The sequence below is a fragment of the Leucopleurus acutus genome (genome assembly GCF_964270905.1).
Source record: "Leucopleurus acutus genome assembly, chromosome: 15".
Classification (NCBI taxonomy): Eukaryota; Metazoa; Chordata; class Mammalia; order Artiodactyla; family Delphinidae; genus Leucopleurus; species Leucopleurus acutus.
The window spans coordinates 88,338,380-88,358,588 of record NC_139157.1 but is presented as its reverse complement, the minus strand read 5'-3'; the positions used below and the strand labels follow the sequence as shown (position 1 = coordinate 88,358,588).

Below are 20,209 nucleotides of genomic sequence, written 5' to 3'. Positions count from 1 at the left end.
CTGCTCTGCAGTAGTTATTTCCACTATTTTATCTTCCAGGTCACTTATCCGTTCTTCTGCCTCAGTTATTCTGCTATTGATCCCATCTAGATTATTTTTAATTTTATTTATTGTTTTGTTCACTGTTGCTTGTTTCATCTTTAGTTCTTCTAGGTCCTTGTTAAATGTTTCTTGCATTTTCTCTATTCCATTTCCAAGGTTTTGGGTCATCTTTACTATCATTATTCTGAATTCTTTTTCAGGTAGACTGCCTATTTCCTCTTCATTTGTTACGTCTGGTGGGTTTTTATCTTGCTCCTTCATCTGCGGTGTGTTTTTCTGTCTTCTCATTTTGCTTATCTTACTGTGTTTGGGGTCTCCTTTTTGCAGGCTGCAGGTTCATAGTTCCCTTTTTTTTTGGTGTCTGTCCCCAGTGGCTAAGGTTGGTTCAGTGGGTTGTGTGGGCTTCCTGGTGTAGGGGACTAGTGCCTGTGTTCTGGTGGATGAGGCTGGATCTTGTCTTTCTGGTGGGCAGGTCCACATCTGGTGGTGTGTTTTGGGGTGTCTGTGGACTTACTATGATTTTAAGCAGCCTCTCTGCTAATGGGTGGGCTTGTGTTCCTGTCTTGCTAGTTGTTTGGCATAGGATGTCCAGCACTGTAGCTTGCTGGTCGTTGAGTGAAGCTGGGTGCTGGTGTTGAGATGGAGATCTCTGGGAGATTTTCACCATTTTATATTATGTGGAGCTGGGAGGTCTCTTGTGGACCAGTGTCCTGAAGTTGGCTCTCCCACCTCAGAGGCACAGCACTGACTCCTGGCTGCAGCACCAAGAGCCTTTCTTCCACACGGCTCAGAATTAAAAGGGAGAAAAGGTAAAAATAAAGGAAGAAAGAAAAGAAGAGGATAAAATAAAATAAAATGAAGTAAGGTAAAATAAAATAAGGTTATTAAAATAAAAAATAATTATTAAGAAAAAAAAATTTTTTTTAAGAAAAAATAAACGGCCAGATAGAACCCTAGGACAAATGGTGAAAGCAAAGCTATACAGACAGAAATCTCACACAGAAGCATACACATACACACTCACAAAAAGGAAAAGGGTAAAAAATAATAAATCTTGCTCTCAAAGTCCACCTCCTCAATTTGGGATGATGCGTTGTCTATTCAGGTATTCCACAGATGCAGGTACATCATTTGATTGTGGAGCTTTAATCTGCTGCTTCTGAGGCTGCTGGGAGAGATTTCCCTTTCTCTTCTTTGTTCGCACAGCTCCCGGGGTTCAGCTTTGGATCTGGCCCCGCCTCTGTGTGTAGGTCGCTGGAGGGCGTCTGTTTTTTGCTCAGACAGGAGGGGGTTAAAGGAGCCGCTGATTCGGGGGCTCTGGCTCACTCAGGCTGGGGGGCGGGAGGGGCACGGAGTGCGGGGCGAGCTTGCGGCGGCAGAGGTGGGCGTGACTTTGCACCATCCTGAGGCATGCCATGCGTTCTTCCGGGGAAGTTGTCCCTGGATCCCAGGACCCTGGCAGTGGCGGGCTGCACAGGCTCCCGTAAGGGAGGTGTGGATAGTGTCCTGTGCTCGCACACAGGCTTGTTGGTGGCGGCAGCACCAGCCTTAGCGTCTCATGCCCGTCTCTGGGGTTCGCGCTTTTAGCCGCGGCTCGCGCCCGTCTCTGGAGCTACTTTAAGCAGCGCTCTACATCCGCTCTCCTCGCGCACCAGGAAACAAAGAGGGAAGAAAAAGTCTCTTCCCTTTTCGGCAGGTCCAGACTTTTCCCCGCACTCCCTCCCAGCTAGCCGTGGCGCACTAACCCCCTTCAGGCTGTGTTCACGCCGCCAACCCCAGTCCTCTCCCTGCGCTCCGACGGAAGCCCGAACCTCAGCTACCAGCCCCGCCCACCCCGGCGGGTGAGTAGACAAGCCTCTCGGGCTGGTGATTGCCAGTCGGCACCGATCCTCTGTGCGGGAATCTCCCCGCTTTGCCCTCCGCACCCCTGTTGCTGCGCTCTCCTCCACAGCATCCCCACTCCGCCACCCGTGGTCTCCACTCGCGAAGGGGCTCCTAGTGTGTGGAAAACTTGCCTCCTTCGTAGCTCCCTCCCACTGGTGCAGGTCCTGTCCCTATTCTTTTGTCTCTGTTTATTCTTTTTTCTTTTGCCCTACCCAGGCACGTGGGGAGTTTCTTGCCTTTTGGGAGGTCTGAGGTCTTCTGCCAGCGTTCAGTAGGTGTTCTGTAGGAGTTGTTCCACGTGTAGATGTATTTCTGGTGTATCTGTGGGGAGGAAGGTGATCTCCGTGTCTTACTCTTCCGCCATCTTCCCCCTCTCTCTGTGTATTGCATACTTAAAACTAAAAAATTCTGAAAGTTACTAATGCTGAGAGTTTTCATTGGGGGTTTGTGAACTTGAAATATCTTTGAAGGTGAGGTGAATATGTGACTTCAAATTATTGTGACCACAAGATAGCCACATTATCCACTGTTTTTATTACAATGGCCTTAGAGTATTAGCTCTTTATTCTGGAAAATAGTGGTTTCTTATATATGAACTCTACATGATTTACCAAATCTTAGCATTAATCCTCCATGTTGATCTTCTACCAAATTTAGTTTGTTGTGCAAGACGTCTTAATTTGATACATTACACTAAGTCACATATTTCTTTAATTTCCCCTTGTATAATTTCTCATATTTTCCAAATATTATCACCATCTCTTTTTTCGCTTCGTATCCCAAATGTGCATGTGCCTCTCTTCTTTGAAACTGTGGCTGCAGGTGTCATCTGCATGGGAGACCAGCTGTTTCTTTCTTTGGGCTGTGTATCTGATTTCTTTCTTTAAAGGAAGATTTGCACTTAACAGTGACAAGACAAATGACCGGATCCGTCTTTACCTTCCTTAACCCATTCCACTCTCAGCTACCTTTTACTAGTTCTGTCTGCTCTTGCTTATTTATTATGCTTTGTTGCTGAGCTTGTTCCCTGTCACAGAGTATGCTCCGTCAGGAGCCTTCTGATGGGGGATTTCCCGTTTCTGTGGTTCGACTAAATTTCTGCTGCTGTGGGAGATGTTAGAACATCAAGTTAGTAATCTAAGAGGAACTTGATTGTTATTTCTCTGTGGCACCTGCTGAAATACTAGATCAGAAAGCAGATTTTAAATGTAAATATCATGTTTCATCACTTTGCAAATTAGATTACACTTCAGCTGCCTCCAGTTACTGTACATGTAAACTTCCCCAGGCTGACGTATGAGGTCTAATTCTTAAAACGCCAGCACTTAAAACTGACGTTTGCAAGTACTCAGTATATGTTTGTTGCTTGAGAGACTACCTAAAGGTTAAAAATCATCTGTGATTAACTGTGAAGTTTTCTTTAAAATATGTCCTATTAGACCATAGAGATGATTGAGAAAGAACAGAGAGAAGTGGAAAGACGACCAATCACCAAGATAACTCATAAAGGTGAGATAGAAATTGAGAGTGATGCTCCAATGAAAGAACAGGAAGCAGCCATGGAGATTCAGGTAAATTATGATAATAAAAATAACATGTTTTATAGGGCTCAAAACATGAAGATTCAGAAAAGATTTATTTGACCATTTTTGATAGAAGGGAAAATGTTTATATTTAACCATTTTCTTCTGTTAATACTTATGGTAATATCAAACTGAGCCTCACTCACATTAAATGATTCACTTGGAATATAAAAACAAAGGGGGGCCGACTTCCCTGGTGGCACAGTGGTTAAGAATCCGCCTGCCAGTGCAGGGTACATGGGTTTGAACCCTGGTCCGGGAAGATCCCACATGCCACAGAGCAGCTAAGCCTGTGCACCACAACTACTGAGCCTGCACTCTAGCCTGCGAGCCACAAGTGCTGAGCCTGCGCTCTAGAGCCCACGAGCCACAACTACTGAAGCCCACGCACCTAGAGCCTGTGCTCCGCAACAAGAGAAGCCACTGCTTCTCTTGTTCTTAAAGTAGAAAAAAGAATTTTTTTAACTGTGTATTTATTAGAGTTGTCTATATTATTGGTTTAATGTTGTTTTGAGAGTGTTTAAAGCATTGTTTTTCTGTACGTAGTGTGCAGACCACCTGCATCACAGGCCTTGAAATATGCAGGTGCTTCTTAAGACAGACTAGTTTGAGAGCAGGTGTAGCTTTTCTTACTTTCAGATATCAATGAGAAAATAATAGATCTTGTTAGAGGCCTTGAAGAATGAGAAATGTTTGAGTTTTTGCTCTGTTTTATGTCATAATTAACATCTAGCATTTATTTTTTAAAGAAATCGTGAAAAACAACCTATGAATGGAGCAGTTTGATTTTGGAAAAATATCAGTATGAAATAACAGATGGTTTAAATAATTGAGGCCAAAGTTTTTCTGTTAACCTATTTTTACTCTCACTGCTGTTAGGAACCTACAGCTAATAAGGCAATGGAGAAGACAGAAGGATCTGACAAACAGAAAGAAGAGATTGACTCCTTATCTAAAGATACCACTAATCAACACAGACAACATCTTTTTGATCTTAACTGCAAAATTTGCATAGGTAATTTGAAGTATTTCTTCCTAAATGTTGCTTTCATTTTGAAAGGGGAATACTTGTAAATTATAATTGAAATAGGTTTTTGTTTTCCCAGTACTGGTGCAGAGTCAGATTGTGACTTAGTAGTAGTAGTGAAATCAATTTAGTAAGTAGTTCACTAGCATTTCAAAAACAAATGAAAACAGAATAGAAAATATCACGGTGAATTGCACTGTTAAAGATAAGTATGATTTTGAGAGACTTTAGTTCCAGTTATTTATGTATAACAAAAAGACCCACACATGCATACACAGACATGTGCACAGACACACAGGGGTATGTGGAGTGTGCGTGTATGTAAGTAATGGATCATGATATAAAATGTTACTTTGCAGATTATGATAAAAATTGCTGAAAACCTGCTTTGGTAGGCCATATGAAACATTTTAGTCTTCTATCTAAGAGCAGTGGGTAGTGATTGAAGGGATTTGAGCAGGGGAATGATATGATCAGCTTGGAATTTGATGACGATTTCTCTGACTTTGAGTAGAGATGATGATGAAAGAAGCCAAGAGAAGAAGGAGCGAGGCTAGGTGGCAGGCGTTTGTGCACTAGTGCAAGAGGGAGATGCAGGTGCTTTTAATTAAAGGGAGGCTTTGAGATACTCAGGTTAGGTAATATTGACAGATGTTAGAGACTGGATTTAGGGCATAAGAAATGGGGATGTGTTGAGCAAGAGTTTAAGTTTATATTCAGTTTATTGGTAAAGGTGGAGGACGAGAGTTTTTTAAACTCTAGAGATGTAGCTCTGGAGTTTTATTTTTTTACTGTGGTATGCTAAAGGACTGATACATACTTTGTTCAGTAAGATGAAAAATTTTTCAGGTTAGTTAACATGCTGCCCTCCATCATTGTTTTAGAGACTGGGCAGCTTTCTTATAATAAAAATGACATATCTTCTCAAAATTGTGTGTTCACAGTTGGTACAATGGTAAAGACTTACAGGTCAGGGTGTTTTTAGACATTGTTATCCCTGAAGAAAGCTATCCATGGTTTACTAGTATTTTTAGTATACTCATTAGGTTTTTGTCTGGGAAAAATCTTAATAATTTTTTTGTTAATTCTATTAATTTCTACTAATTTTCATGATTAAAGTTATATTTATAATTAATATAATATTTAATATAATATTTCAATAAATTTAATGGTAGCACACAAAATATTTGTTAAATACAACTGTACTTGACCTATTTTCATAAAGTTTGAGTTTTCCTTCTTGATTCTATAGAGAAAATCAATGTCATTTTCTAAACTTTTACTAGTGTTTTTTCATGCTTAGTAACTAAGTAGCATTGTAGTATGCATATGTCACGGACTGCTGCTATATGTAACACGAAGTAGGTATACAGATTTTTTTTACTTAGTTCCTCATGTTACCTCTCAAGACTGTTGGAATTTGTTATAGTTTAGTTTAAAAAATGTTTGATAGGGAATCAGGAAACCATTTTTAGGTTCTGGTTGTAATGTTTCCTTTTCAAAAGCTTGTCTGAGTTGTTTAACATTCTCTTTTTTTTTTAATTTTTCACATCAGTAAGGGAGGTGTTCTAGAACTCATTGTGAGAAATGATGATAGTTACAAATTACCCCAGTAAATGTATGGTTATGCAACAGTGCAGTCAGGGAAACTGAATAACTTTAGAAGTGAAAATGGATGAAGTTACAGAAATTTCAGTTTACAAAAGTGGTATAATTGGTGTTTTCTGGCTTCAGGTCGAATGGCACCGCCTGTAGATGATCTTTCTCCAAAAAAAGTGAAAGTTGTTGTTGGAGTATCTCGTAAACATTCAGACAATGAAGCAGAAAGTATAGCAGATGCTTTGTCTTCAACCTCAAATATTTTGGCCTCTGAATTCTTTGAAGAGGAGAAACAAGAGTCTCCGAAATCAACATTCTCTTCTGCTCCACGGTAATTTTCTGTTAGTTATAATTTCTATTCTTTATAGCTCTTTGCCATATTATACTTGGAAGTCTTCAAAAACTTTAGAAAAGTGACATGTTTCTTAAGAAAGAAACCTTTCTTTTGAGACAGTAACTGTACCTTCCTGTACCCTAATTGAGATTTTTAAAAAGACTCTAAAAGTTAATTTAGAGACTTGAGTGTGTGGGGACTTGACTTTAAAACTCTCCTTAACTGCATTAGCTCCAAGAGGCAGGAGATAAGTCATTAAAGAAAAATTGCTTGCATTTCTCTGGACCATATTAGTCCACAAGACAGCCTAGAAGAAAGACTTTGTAAAAACATGGCTGTGTAAATATAAGTACATTAAAGTGAAAATATAAACTCTTTAAGCATAGCCTTTACATATTTTGGTTTTCTTGCCATGCTAAAATAGAAATGATTGATGAGTAAATAGAAAATGCATTTATTCATGAGCAGATCTTTAGGCTGAAAACTTCTTAATGTCATTTTTTAGTCCAGAGATGCCTGGAACTGTTGAAGTTGAGTCTACCTTCCTGGCTCGATTGAACTTCATCTGGAAAGGTTTTATCAACATGCCATCTGTAGCAAAATTTGTTACCAAAGCCTACCCAGTGTCTGGTTCCCCTGAGTACTTGACAGAGGTACTGTGAACTTTTCTACCCTTCTATGCCTGGGTTGACATATATGTTTCTGAAGCCACAAGGCAAAGAAACAACATAATAAAATTAAAATATTTAATTTTCATTCATGATAAAAATATTTATTGACAGTGATCCTTAAACCATTCAGTTAATGGAATTATGAGTCCACGAATGGAGTTTTAGAACTGTAGAAAATTGTGCCCTGATGTATTAAATCCACATGTCTTGTACTCTTCCCAAGATGTATTCTCTGTCAGAGTTAAAGATTAATGAGTGTCTGCGTGGATATCTGAGTTTTTCTTTAAGTACAGACTTACGTAAAAGATGGACATATTTATGGCCCACAGTGTTAGCTTGTCAGGGAGAGTTTTTCATTGTTATCAAGTCTTACAATTACCCTACTGCTTAAATTTCCCCAGCTTCATGACTGTGGTCCTTTACCTGCCCATTTCTGTGAATATAGATACACACCCAGTTGACCCTTGAGCAACACAGTTTTGAACTGCATGGTCCACTTATACACGGATTTCTTCAATAGTGAAAACCACAGTACCACATGACCCGCAGTTGGTTGAATCCTCAGGTGTGGAACTGTGTATACGGAGGGACAACTGTAGGTTATACTCGGATTATCAGCTGCGCAGAGGGTGGGCACCCTTAATTAACCCGCATGTTGTTCAAGGGTGAGCTGTCTAGTTGAGACTCGCCAGTTAGTTGACAGTCCTGAGAGCAATGACCTTGGTTGCTGCAGTGGTGCCCTTGGTTGGTTTTATACCTGAGGGAATAGGAAGGGACTACTATGCAGTGTTCATGAGAAACAAGCAGCTGTAGTATTATAGTATTAGGATAAGTGAGAAAGTACAATGTTTTCTGAACTCTTTTGAATAAAGTTTGTATTTCTCTGTGTTTCTGCGGAAGGAAAATAAATCAGTATATGTGTACTGTATTTTTGTTGAGATTATATTTTGCTATTATGTTCATATCTATCATTTTTTCCATTCATTCTCAGTCTGCTGACCATAAAGGCAAAAGTTTTTAAAAAAATGGTTTTCAGTATTTTATAAAACATAAATCATATATATGCGTGTTCTTTTTTAAGACTAATATAAACTTTTCTTTGTATTAGGATGAAATTAGTTTGACTCAATGTAATGTTGCTTATCTAATCTCCATCAGCTTATTTGTCTAGTTGTGTTTTTGATTAATAAACGACTTAATTATTTTACATACAGTTTGGTTGGCAAGTAATATTTTAGATACATTGATTTTATAAGAAAAAAATTCAGTGCTTTTCTTTTTGAACAAATCTGTTTAGAAATTTAGTCTTTGATCAGTCCATGGTGAAGATAACTCTTCTTTTAAATGGATAACTAAGTCCTAAACTACGGGACCCTTTTGATTTTAAACAAAACTATTATTCTCTTTTCTGAGCCAGTTTCTGTGTGATTGCTTTCCAGAACTCCACCTCTGCTTTCTACTTATTTTTAGTTTGATTTGGACTAAAATCCCAAATAAAATAAAGCAATTAATCATTTAAATTTAATTGAATTTATATCGATTAATTATGTTTTTTATGATTTTTTCTCTCTTCATAAAAACAAATATACTGATTAAAGTTTGAAATATTCTTAATTGTACAGCTCTTGATTGATTTTATGCATAGTCATCTGTTCTCAGAAAGATTATGCCTTTAAAAAATAATGAACCTTGCATTATTGCAATGTTATTCTTTTCTGTGCAAAAATATACTCTATAATTAAGCTTGATAACTTCTGAAATCCAGCTGTTAGTGATAAAGGCATACCCCAACTCACTACCACCAAAAAAAAGGGAGGGGAGGTGGAAGGGGAAAAACAGTGTCCCCTAATATTTTGGAATCTGTTGTACTCTTCCTGGATTGTCAAAGTGGGATGCTTGCACTGCTTCTTTTTCTTGACCTCAGATTCTTTCTTAACTGTATTTTGGGCATCCATCTCAGTCATTTGGAGTTGACATTTGAGGTAAAGCCTAATTGCTCTTCCTGTACTTTATTATGTTCTCTGATGCATTTTATAATCTTACTTACTTGTTTTTTTTAATCACTATTTCAGATTAGTCTTAGAGCTAAGTTTGTATCAAGTATATACATTATAATAAATATAATCTGTATACATTGATCACCTTCATGTCGTTACCACAGGATCTACCAGATAGTATTCAAGTCGGTGGTAGAATATCACCTCAGACAGTTTGGGATTATGTGGAAAAAATTAAAGCCTCAGGAACCAAGGTGAGGAGAACTTTTTTTCACTCTACCAATGTGAGACAGTATTTGAAAAGTAAACCACTGAGAGTTCTTGTGCAGGGTCCCCAGGGGAGGGAGCCAGTACAAGTACTAAATGTACATAATATGCCTGACAAAGCTGAACTATGGCCATTTGCTAGAGCTCAAAGCACAGCATTCCTTTCGTGGTATGCTCTCTCAGTGATTTCTGTCACTGTTTTGAAAGAACTGTTTTAGAGTAAGTATTGAGATTTCATCCTGGAATTTTGCCTTGCTTTGATTGTAGACATTTGTTTTAGTTGGGGCATAGGCTAAGCCGTTGGGACAAAGAGACCCTAAAGTTGTTCATTTTCCTGCTATGTTAGGTGGGTCAGTAGTTCAGGGCTTCAGGCCATTCGATTAAGCGGGGATGAGGCTCCTCTGTCTTGTTATTTTGCTGTTTGCAAGACTGTTGTCCTTATCATTCAAGCAGGGTCAGAGCTGACTTAGCAGCACCAAGTGGGAAAAAAAGAATGTCCAGTTGTTTTAGAAGCAAGACCTAGAACTTGCTGTTATCTTTTCACTTCTTCTAACTTCCATTGGCAAGAGCTTACTCATAAACTTCATATGGCTGCTAAGGAGGCTGGGAAGTGTGATCTCTATTGGATGGCCATGTGCCCAACTAAAAGTTAAGGGTTCTCTTTGTAATAGGAGGAAATGAGGAGGATGGATACTGGGAGATAATTAGTAGCCTCTATAGCAATATCTCTCTTTTTCTTTTCTCTCTCTATATCTTCTATCATTTCTTTAACTCAAAGAACATAACTACACAGGAATATTTAATCATTAGAAGAAATCATTTTTCCCTCCAAGGATGGTAATACCCAGCATATTATAGACATTCAAAAAATAAATTTTGAATAAACGAACATTAACTTTTTTATCTTTTATGATCAGAAGTCTTTAGTAAGATTAGTAGTGATCCATAATGGATAATCTTCAGCTGAAAATAATATTTTTTCCAATATAGATTTTAGAATTTAAACTGATACTGTATTAGAATACAAATAAAACTTCGAAGCAGTACAAAAAAGTTACTACATTTACTTGCTTTCATTTTCTCATGATAGCAAAAGTCATAGGAAAGTATTGGGAGGTATTCCTCTTGGTTGTTTGGGGAATGCTCTTGATCTGCCCCTCTGGTACTGCCCAGTGTGCTTCCATCTGGACTTGTCGGCCCCAAAGGAGGACACTCGGGATGACAGACCTCTTAGAAGAGGTAGAGCCATAGTTCAGCTCATTCATGTGTCTTCTCTGGGATCTTGCATCAGTTTAGGCTTTGCAGTAGATCTGGCTCTCCCCATTTCATTTTTCATGAAGAAGCATCCGTTTTTCACACTACCAAATTAACACCAAATTGGGACTGTCTTTTCTATCTGAAGCAAAGCCAAGAGCCCAGAGGCAAGCAAATAAGTTCCTCAGTAAGCCGAATGATTTGACAGGATTTATGCTGTGTGTATTTGAGGTCTTTCACCAGCCCCCTTTATTCCTCGATTCAGTCCCTCTAACTTGGATTATCTGTGGATTTGTGCGTTTCTGTGTGTGTGTGTGTGTATGTGGTGGGGCACTGGTGGTGGCTGCCATTAATTTGCAGTGTGCTGAGAATATAGGCAGCCCTCTGTAGAAGTTACAACTTTGGAAATGAGGACACAGTATAGATATCAGGAGACGTGGCTTTAAATATCTTCTCTGCCACTGACAGGTGTGTCACCTTGCACAAATTAATTACCTTGGGGCTCAGTTTCTATGGGACAGTTTCAGATAAAACAGATCCACCAGTGGACCAGCCAGGACCTTTTCCTAAGAGTTGTTTCCTTTTAGTATTCATATCTGCATTTAAGTAGTAAGCCACGTTACTTGGTAACAGTCGTAAAATTCAACAGATTATTATTAATTGAGAATGGTATTTAAAACCAGGCTGTTGTTTAGGTTATTGTTTTAAACAACCATTTGTTATTTGCTTGAATAGGAAATTTGTGTGGTTCGCTTCACACCTGTGACTGAAGAAGATCAAATTTCTTACACTTTGCTGTTTGCATACTTCAGCAGCAGGAAGCGCTACGGAGTGGCCGCTAACAACATGAAGCAGGTTAAAGACATGTACCTAATCCCTCTGGGTGCCGCGGATAAAATCCCACACCCTCTTGTGCCCTTTGACGGACCTGGTAGGTATTCGTTTAAGAATAGAATATGAATAAAGTGAGGTGAGAGGCAGGGCCGGAGCAGGAGAGCGGACTCTGCTTTCCTTCTTGGGGCCCAGCCCTTTAGATCTGCCGTGACAGGGACAGGCACCCATTGAGGAGGCTGTAATAAACTAGATGCAAAATTTTACTCTTTATTGTAATGATTGAGAATGACTATTAATTGATGTTTTTGATTTTGTACAGGCCTTGAACTGCACAGACCTAATCTATTGTTGGGCTTAATTATTCGTCAAAAACTGAAACGACAGCACGGTGCCACTGCTGGTGCCGGTCACACAGCTGAGATGCCTGAAAGTGTACCAGTAACATTGCCGCCTGATAAAAAAAGTAAGGTAGAAGTTTCCACAGAGGAAGCAGCAGAAGAAGAAAATGACTTTTTTAATTCTTTTACAACTGTGTTGCACAAGCAAAGAAATAAGCCTCAGCAGACTCTTCAGGAAGACCCTCCAACGGTCATTGAACCTTTAGTGGAAGTCACCAAACAGGAGCCACCAAAACCTTTAAGATTCCTTCCTGGGGTCTTGATTGGCTGGGAAAATCAACCTTCTACTCTGGAATTGGCAAATAAACCTCTTCCTGTAGATGATATCCTTCAGAGCCTTTTGGGCACTACTGCTCAAGCATATGAACAGGCTCAGTCAGGGACAGAACAAAACACTCTTAAAGAAATTCCATTTATAAATGAGCAAGCCGACCTGAAAGCAGAGAAGATAGATACAGTGGAAGCAACTGATGGTGAAGCCAAGGAAGTGAAGGTTAAAGGAGATAAGCCTTCAGAGTCGGCAGGTAGTTCAGTAGGAGAAGAGGCGTCCGGAATGGGGGCCTCTTCTGTTTCTGCTGGGCCTTTGACAAGCCTTAGTCTCAGAGGTAAACCACCAGATGTTTCTACAGAAGCATTCCTAACAAATTTATCGATGCAGTCAAAACAAGAGGAGACTGTGGAGAGTAAAGAGAGAGCACTAAAAAGACAGCTGCTACAAGATCAAGAGAATAACTTGCAAGATAATTGGACTTCAAATACTAGTTCTCCCTGCAGGTCTAATGTAGGAAAAGGAAACGTAGATGGTAACGTGAGTTGCAGTGAAAACCTTGCTGCTAATACGACACGGGCCCCGCAATTTATCAACCTGAAAAGGGACCCTAGGCAGGCAGCAGGGCGGAGTCAGCAGGCGTCCGCTCCAGAAAGCAGGGACGGAGATAGCTGCCGGCATGGAGAGAAGCAGCCCCCGCCCGGCCTATCGCACAGGGAGCAGTTAACCGAACAAAGCAGTGTTGAGGACAAGTTGCCTTCTGTAGAGAGAAACTCATGTATTCAGCAGAGTGATGATTCTGGGGCTGTACAGAACTCGCCATCAGCAGAAAACATACGCACCTCTCCAACGGAACAAGCAAAACCCTTACAGGAGGAGATTCTAATGCAAAATATTGAAACCGTGCAGCCATTTCGAAGAGGATCCGTGGCAGCAGCGTCGCATTTTGAGGCTGGAAACACACGTCGATCTGAACTTCCTGCTAAGAGCGTCAGCTTCCCCTCCAGAAGCGCCAGCCCCAGAGCAAGTGCAAACTGTTCACCCGTAAGGCCACAGCAGCCCAGCCTTCAGCATCTCAAGTGTAGCCCGCCTGGATTTCCATTTCCGGGGCCTCCACATTTCCCCCCACAAAGCATGTTTGCATTCCCGCCACATCTGCCACCCCCGTTGCTTCCCCCTCCGGGCTTTGGCTTTGCTCAGAACCCCATGGTTCCCTGGCCACCTGTCGTGCATCTGACAGGCCAACCGCAACGTATGATGGGTCCCCTCTCGCAAGCGTCACGGTATCTAGGCCCGCAAAATTTTTACCAGATTAAAGACGTTCGGAGGCCAGAAAGGCGCCATAGTGACCCTTGGGGTAGGCAAGACCAACAGCAACTGGATAGACCGTTTAACAGGGGTAAGGGGGATCGTCAGAGATTTTACAGTGATTCGCACCACCTGAAAAGAGAGCGCCATGAGAAGGGGTGGGAGCAGGAATCCGAAAGGCACAGGCGCAGAGACAGAGCCCAGGACAAGGACAGAGACAGGAAGAGCAGGGAGGAAGGGCACAAGGGTCAGGAGAGGGCACGGCCGCCGCACGGGGAGCGAGGAGTGGACGGAAGAGCGAGCAGAGACAGCAGGGCTGTAGACAGGAAGGCAGACACGCCCAAGGGTGAAGACCAGGAGAAGGACAGAGAGCGGGAGAAGAGTAAGCATAGAGAAGGCGAGAAGGACCGAGACAGGCACCACAGAGACAGGGACCACGGCGACAGAGCCAAAGGCAAAAGGTGAAGCCGGCAGGCTGCCGCAGGGGTACATTGAAATAGCTGTTAAACGTTGTGTCTTTAAACCTTTGTATGATTGCCTGCTAGGGTCGTGCCCCCTTTTGCATTTTTAATATTGGTGGTTTGCAGGACAGTAAATTCTGTGTGTTGGTGCAGAGCGCCCCGGGCCACTGCTCTTCATCCCTTCTTCACGCCAACCACCCCCCCTAGTTCTAGGAATTTAATGTTTTTAAAAGTTTTACATTGCTGTATATTCAAAGATTTGTTTTATTAATATGCAATAAAGGCTTAGAAATTTTAGTTTTATTCCTTAATTGGTAAATATGGTTAATCATGGAATATATTTACTGCCTCTAGTGAATGTCCTTTATATAATGACTAATTTGAGAGTAACGTGTACTCTGTAAGTTTGTTTTAAATTGCACTGTTTTTAAAGAAACTGTAGAGGAGCAACAAAAAGCCAAGCAACTTGGTAATTGGATTATATTAATCATTTAGTTGAGCAGTTTTTGACCAAGAATCAGAAACCCAAGGAGTATATTTATTGCTTTAGTCTGCACTCATTGAAGGCGTTTGTTACCGTACTACAGCTTTGTGGTAGTCCATTGTTTTCCTTTTCCTTTTTGGCTCTTCAGAAACTTGAATACTTAAGCTTGTACATGATCTTGTGTTTTGCTATCCTTTTTACTGTACAATGTAAATATTTTAAGGGATATTTTGATTCTAAATATGATAAAAGAATTTCTCACCTATTTTGTGTGTGTGATTTGAAATTCAGTAGTAAAAGAATTTCTTCTTTGAGGCTTTACATACCTTCAGACATTGTTCTTCTCTTACTCAGCCAAGAGCATATAGGCTAAGATGAGGAGAAAAACGATTTCTTTATCTTCGATTATAGGCTATTGAGATAAATCGTGTAGTTCTGAAGAGGCTAGAATTTGAAACTGCCACTGGAAAACTGTGCAGCTATAACCCACTTTGTAGGTATGTTTCTGAAAACTGGTACACCGTCAAAGTTTGGTACACTGACTAATCATTGTAAGACCACAAATTTTATTTAAGAGAAACGTATTGTGAATCTTTCTGTAAAACGTGTAATTAACTGTAATTTGTTTGGGGGGTAAATAACTACAGTGTCATATGCTCGTTTTTCTTGAAAGCACAGGGAGGCTGTTGCTAATCCAAACCTAAATTTATTTACACCCTTAACTACATATACTGCATTGATTGCTATAATTTAAAGCAGTGGCTACCAAATGATACTAACACTTGAGACCAAAAGGAGGGAAAGAAAAGCCAGTATTTTAATTTACCTGTATTAATGAAGAAAAATATACATGACTTCACAAAATTAAGAAGATAAAGTTTGTTTTCCTAAAAAGTCTACAGATTAGAGTTAAAAATGGGTTTTGAAACTGATTCAGCCTTGCTGTTTTTACTGGAGAGAAAATGAGTGGAAATTCAAAACCAAACCATTTTGTCTAACTTGCAGCAACTTGAGACCCCCCCCTTTTTTTTTGTCATCCATATCCTCTGAAATTTATCATCATATATGTTCTAAAACAGAGGACTTGTATTCAAATAAAGTTTTTTAAAAAATTTGCTCTACTTTTCTTTTGCGAGCTGACTTGTTAGAAAACAAGTCAGTCTGCCAACAAAAAAACCTTAGGTCAGTCAGCTTTTGCACCATTATGAAGAAATTGTTCTCAAGGTTTTACCAAAAAAAGTCCCCAAACCAAAATAAAAATCAGCTTTTTTATTTTCAAATGCAGTAATCCCTTGGTATCCTTTGGGGGACTGGTTCCAGGAACTCCCCACCTGGACCAAAATCCGCAGATGCTCAAGTCCCTTATATAAAAGGGCGTAGTATTTGCATATAGCCTACACACATTCTCTTGTATGCTTTAAATCATCTCTAGATTACTTGCAATTTTATAAACCTAATACAATGTAAATGAGATGTAAATAGTTGTAAATGTGATGCAAATGATATGTAAATAGTTGCCGGTGCACAGTAAATTCAAGTTTTGCTTTTTGGAACTTTCTGAAATTTTTTTCTCCTATCTGGTGGTTGAATTCAAGGATGTAGAACCCACAGACACGGAGGGTCAACTGTATGTATGTCAGTAAATCTGCTTTCATTGATCTATCTGGTCGAGGATTGATGAGACACCAGATTTCTTTTGCAAGGTACAAGAAGAATGGATTAACCAACTGAAGAAAGCCTTTAAGTCAGTTTTTGATTACCTCTTAGCCAATAGTTTTTTATACATATTGTTGGGAAGTTTAAAATTCTTTCTTCATATCTCGTAGAATCACGGTAGATCCCATACAGCCCTCTGTTAGTAATGACCATCTGGTACTACAAGGCTGCTAAATGCTGGAACCAGGCTTCCTAACCGCTGGGACTGAAATATTGTGGAGAGTACGTATGGACATATTGAGTATTTTGAGGCTTTTAACTTGTGAGGAAAGAAAGAGAAAAGTTCTCAGATGAGTAGTAGTAGCTCCAAAGCCATTCTCATTCTTTCAGTTTCACCTACCAACCATCCTTACACAAACTAATAGTTATATGAAGGTCATCTTTTAACTTCTCCTGTTTTAAGAAAAGATTGCTCTTTAAAAACAGTTTGATGTTTTCAAATATTTAGAACCATCTTAAGACAGTTTATACACACCTGTTAAGTAGAATGTACCAGGGTGTCTCAGTACTTACCAAGTCCGCCCCTTGTAATCCTTTTGTCGGTAAGAAAGCCTCCATGAACACTCCGTATGTCAGACCTCATGTTGAGCGCTTTATGTGAACCTCGGTCAGCCTGCAAGGTGATGACTCACCTTAGAGCTGAGGCAACTGGGACTTAGAAAAGTTGGAAAACTCATCCAAGGTTAGACTGCTGTTCTCAGAGCTGGAATCCTAGCTCAGTTCTACTTTTCTCCAAAGTCTGCATGTGCGGTGGTTGTGCTCTGAGAATGGAGAATGGGAGAGGGACAGAAGCCTGATGATTACACACACCTTTCACAGCCCTTTTTCTCTCACCATCACACCAACCTGTCTGAAACGCCACTGGGCCACCCGTTCCTCAGAGTGAGCAAAAAGACATAACCAAAAGTCTGGGTTCTCCTGTACAGATTTGCAAAGTTTATATTCATTTCAAATCCTAATTCTCCAGTCCTCTTTTATTAGTTTTCTATTGCTGCTGTAACAAATTATTACAAATTTAGTGGCTTGAAATCACACAGATTTATTTTACGCTTCTGTGGATCAAAGTCTGATGGGGATCTCAGTGTTGTCGGAGGGTGCGTTCCTTTTCTGGAGGCTCTGGGAAGAACCCATTTCTGGGCGTTTTCCATCTTCTGGAGGCCACCCACCTTCCATGCCTCATGGCCCCTTCCTCCATCTTCAGAGTCAGCAACATGGGGCTGAGTCTTTCTGCCGTCTCTGACCCTCCCTTCTGATTTCCTCTTCCACTTCTAAGGACCCTTGTGAGCACGGTGGACCCACAGAGATAATCCAGGATAAACTTTTTTTTTTTTTTTTTTGCGGTACGCGGGCCTCTCACTGTTGTGGCCCCTCCTGTTGCGGAGCACAGGCTCCAGACGCGCAGGCTCAGCGGCCATGGCTCACGGGCCCAGCCACTCCGCGGTGTGTGGGGTCTTCCCGGACTGGGGCACGAACCCGTGTCTCAACCACTGCGCCACCAGGGAAGCCCAGGATAAACTTATTTTAAGGTCCACTGATTAGCAACCTAAATTCCATCTGTGACCTTAATTCCCCTTTTCCTGTGTAACCTAGCATATTTACAGTTTCCAGGGATTGAGATGTACAACCTTGAGGGTCATTATTTACCATATCTCTTAACTTGCTAATTGTAGCTTAAGTTGTAGGTGAACCAAATCCTAGTTACAAGTTTTTTGGAGTTATGAAACATCTAAGGCCATAGTAAATGTTTAAAAGTTAAGAAACATAATACCAACAATAGGAAAGTGGAGTGACAAGTTAAGCCACTTGGATATTATTAACGTGTTTATGTATGTGTGATAACAAAACCACTTGTCAGCTGGTGAATTTGCATACAGCTGTTCTCAGTTTTTTTTAATAGCGGCTGTGTATAAATCAAGTTTAAGTGCATTGTGAGAGCTTGCTGGTGAACAGGATCTTATTAAAGCAAATAGTTTAAATGTTTGAACATACCGGTTGCATTATTCCCATCTGCTCAGATCCCTGTAAAACAATGGTCAGGTTGCCACTTAGTAATGACCACAAAAGGCAGTTCACATAGTCAACACTTGACTTTTGTCTCCCAAGGCAAATCATAAATAAAATTGGTTACTGCTCTTATGAAGGTGCCAAACACCCTGATTCTTTGGCTTCTGTTTCATAAAGAATTTTAATTCATGTATAGAGCAGGAGAGTACATGAATGGGTGAGTTGAAACACAAATATTAGGTCAATAGCTAGAAGTGTCTTAAGAAAATGAGTTCACTGTTTTATAGGTAAATATTTCTATCTCTTGGCTAAGGTATTTCAGCTTACTTTAAAAAATGTTCTCATGTTTACATTCAACACTTTGTTTGAGAAGCATCATGACGTTATAGTAAAATGATCTGAAAGGTTTTTAGCAATTTTTATTTTGTGATGGAAAAGCATATCACATAGGAAATCTTCAACGCCATCATCACTAGGATAGCAAAAACAAATAATGTTGATAACTTACCACATGAAATTTTGGATTTTAAGGCGAAAAAATATTTTAACCAAGTCATTCTGACTTACAGGAGAATCTCTAGGTAGCAGTGTTCACTTCTTCTTTTGTGCCTATTCTTCAGGCATTTGCTAGGTTTAGAATTCAGTGGTGAGCAATACCCTAACCCTCCAGCCTCTTGGAGCTTGCAGTGTGGTGTAGAAAGGCCAGTGGTCACATCTGAATGTAAGACTACAGCTGTGAGAAGCAGCTTTAAAGCAACACTTCTCAGACTTCTGGTTTCAAGACCCCTTTACACTGTTAACAGTTAGAGACCTCTAAAGAGCTTTTGTTTTTCTGGATTGTATCCTTATTTAGCGTATTAGAAATTACGATTTTTTAAATTGTAAAAATACTTGACAGTAATCCCATTATATGGTAATAACATTTTATGTAAAATAACTTCCAAGCTAAGTCAGTTTAGTTAAGAGACAGGTCTTTTTCATGTTTGTACGTCTCCAGTGTGTCTGACTTAAGACATAGCTGGATTCTCTTATCTGCTTCTGCATTTAATGTTCGGCAATATGTCATTTTGTTTGAAATACATGAAGATCTGGCTTCACACAGAATTGTCGTTGGGAAAGGAAGAATCTGGATCCCCTGAAAATATCTAGGGGCCCTCGGGTCCTTCGACTCTACTTTGGGAAGTGCTGCTTTAAAGAAAGGCACACTGTATTATGAGAAGATGTGGCCAAATGTGATGGGTGTGTGGTGTAGGCAAAGTTGCCTTGAAGCTTTTGTAGCCTTCCTAAAACAGCTTTCTTGCCTTTTTGCATAAAATGTGTATCTTTGAAAGTCAACTATCAAAAGGAATTTTTTTAGAACATTATGATCTCAACTCCAAAGTTAAATGGAATGGTATGGACCAAAGCAAATTTAGGTCACAGTTTTTCAGCATAGGTTGGATGGAGTTGTCTTGTGTAGTTTCTGTTAAAAAACAAAACTTTTGAATTGATGCATAGACATTCTGCAGTTCTACCTTATATTATATTTTGCTCACACACTTTCTAATGTTGATAGGAATAGTATGTCTGGGGACACTTTGTGTCCCATCGAATAATGCCAAAGTTCCTAACTTTGGTTTTGGGGCTTTGCAAGACTGTTTTTAGCTTTCTGATTGCAATGGAGTGGCAAAAATAACAAGTCAAAAAAAAAAAATCTGTAAAGTTCTGCAATGATAAACTGTTCATCTAGCTGCTTTGTATAGACTGGAATCTGTACAGGCAGATTTTGATTATTAATAGCATTGGCAAGTTAAACTGTGCATCAATCCTATGTGTAAAGTCTTTTCTCCATTTAATAGATAATTATAGATTTTTCCTTTTCAACTTTACATGCTCCTATTACCAAGATTTTTTTCCTCCACACGGTCCTGTTCTACCTGTTAGCGCTTTATGTCGGTCATGTGTTGTCAGTTGCTTTCCTGGTGGCAAAATTGTCATAAATACCAAACTCTGAAAATGTTAAGTAACAACAGCAGCAATGACTGTCTCCCAGTCTGAACGGTGGGAGGGTGAAAATGCTCTTCACAGTTACACCAGTA

General features: G+C 39.9%; 1 protein-coding gene across 4 annotated transcripts in view; it reads left to right on the top strand.

Moving 5' to 3' along the window:
• PHF3 (PHD finger protein 3) overlaps nt 1-16,285 on the top strand; it is a 105,181-nt gene extending 88,896 nt beyond the window's left edge. For all 4 annotated transcript variants that reach the window (XM_082855470.1, XM_082855471.1, XM_082855469.1 and 1 more), the window contains 7 exons: nt 3,366-3,497; nt 4,389-4,524; nt 6,271-6,466; nt 6,975-7,122; nt 9,302-9,391; nt 11,394-11,589; nt 11,812-16,285. In XM_082855470.1, the coding sequence (XP_082711596.1) occupies nt 3,366-3,497; nt 4,389-4,524; nt 6,271-6,466; nt 6,975-7,122; nt 9,302-9,391; nt 11,394-11,589; nt 11,812-13,931 (3,018 nt within the window). In that variant the 3' untranslated portion in view covers nt 13,932-16,285. The remainder of the gene's footprint in view (nt 1-3,365; nt 3,498-4,388; nt 4,525-6,270; nt 6,467-6,974; nt 7,123-9,301; nt 9,392-11,393; nt 11,590-11,811) is intronic.
• The last annotated feature ends 3,924 nt before the right edge of the window (nt 16,286-20,209 follow it).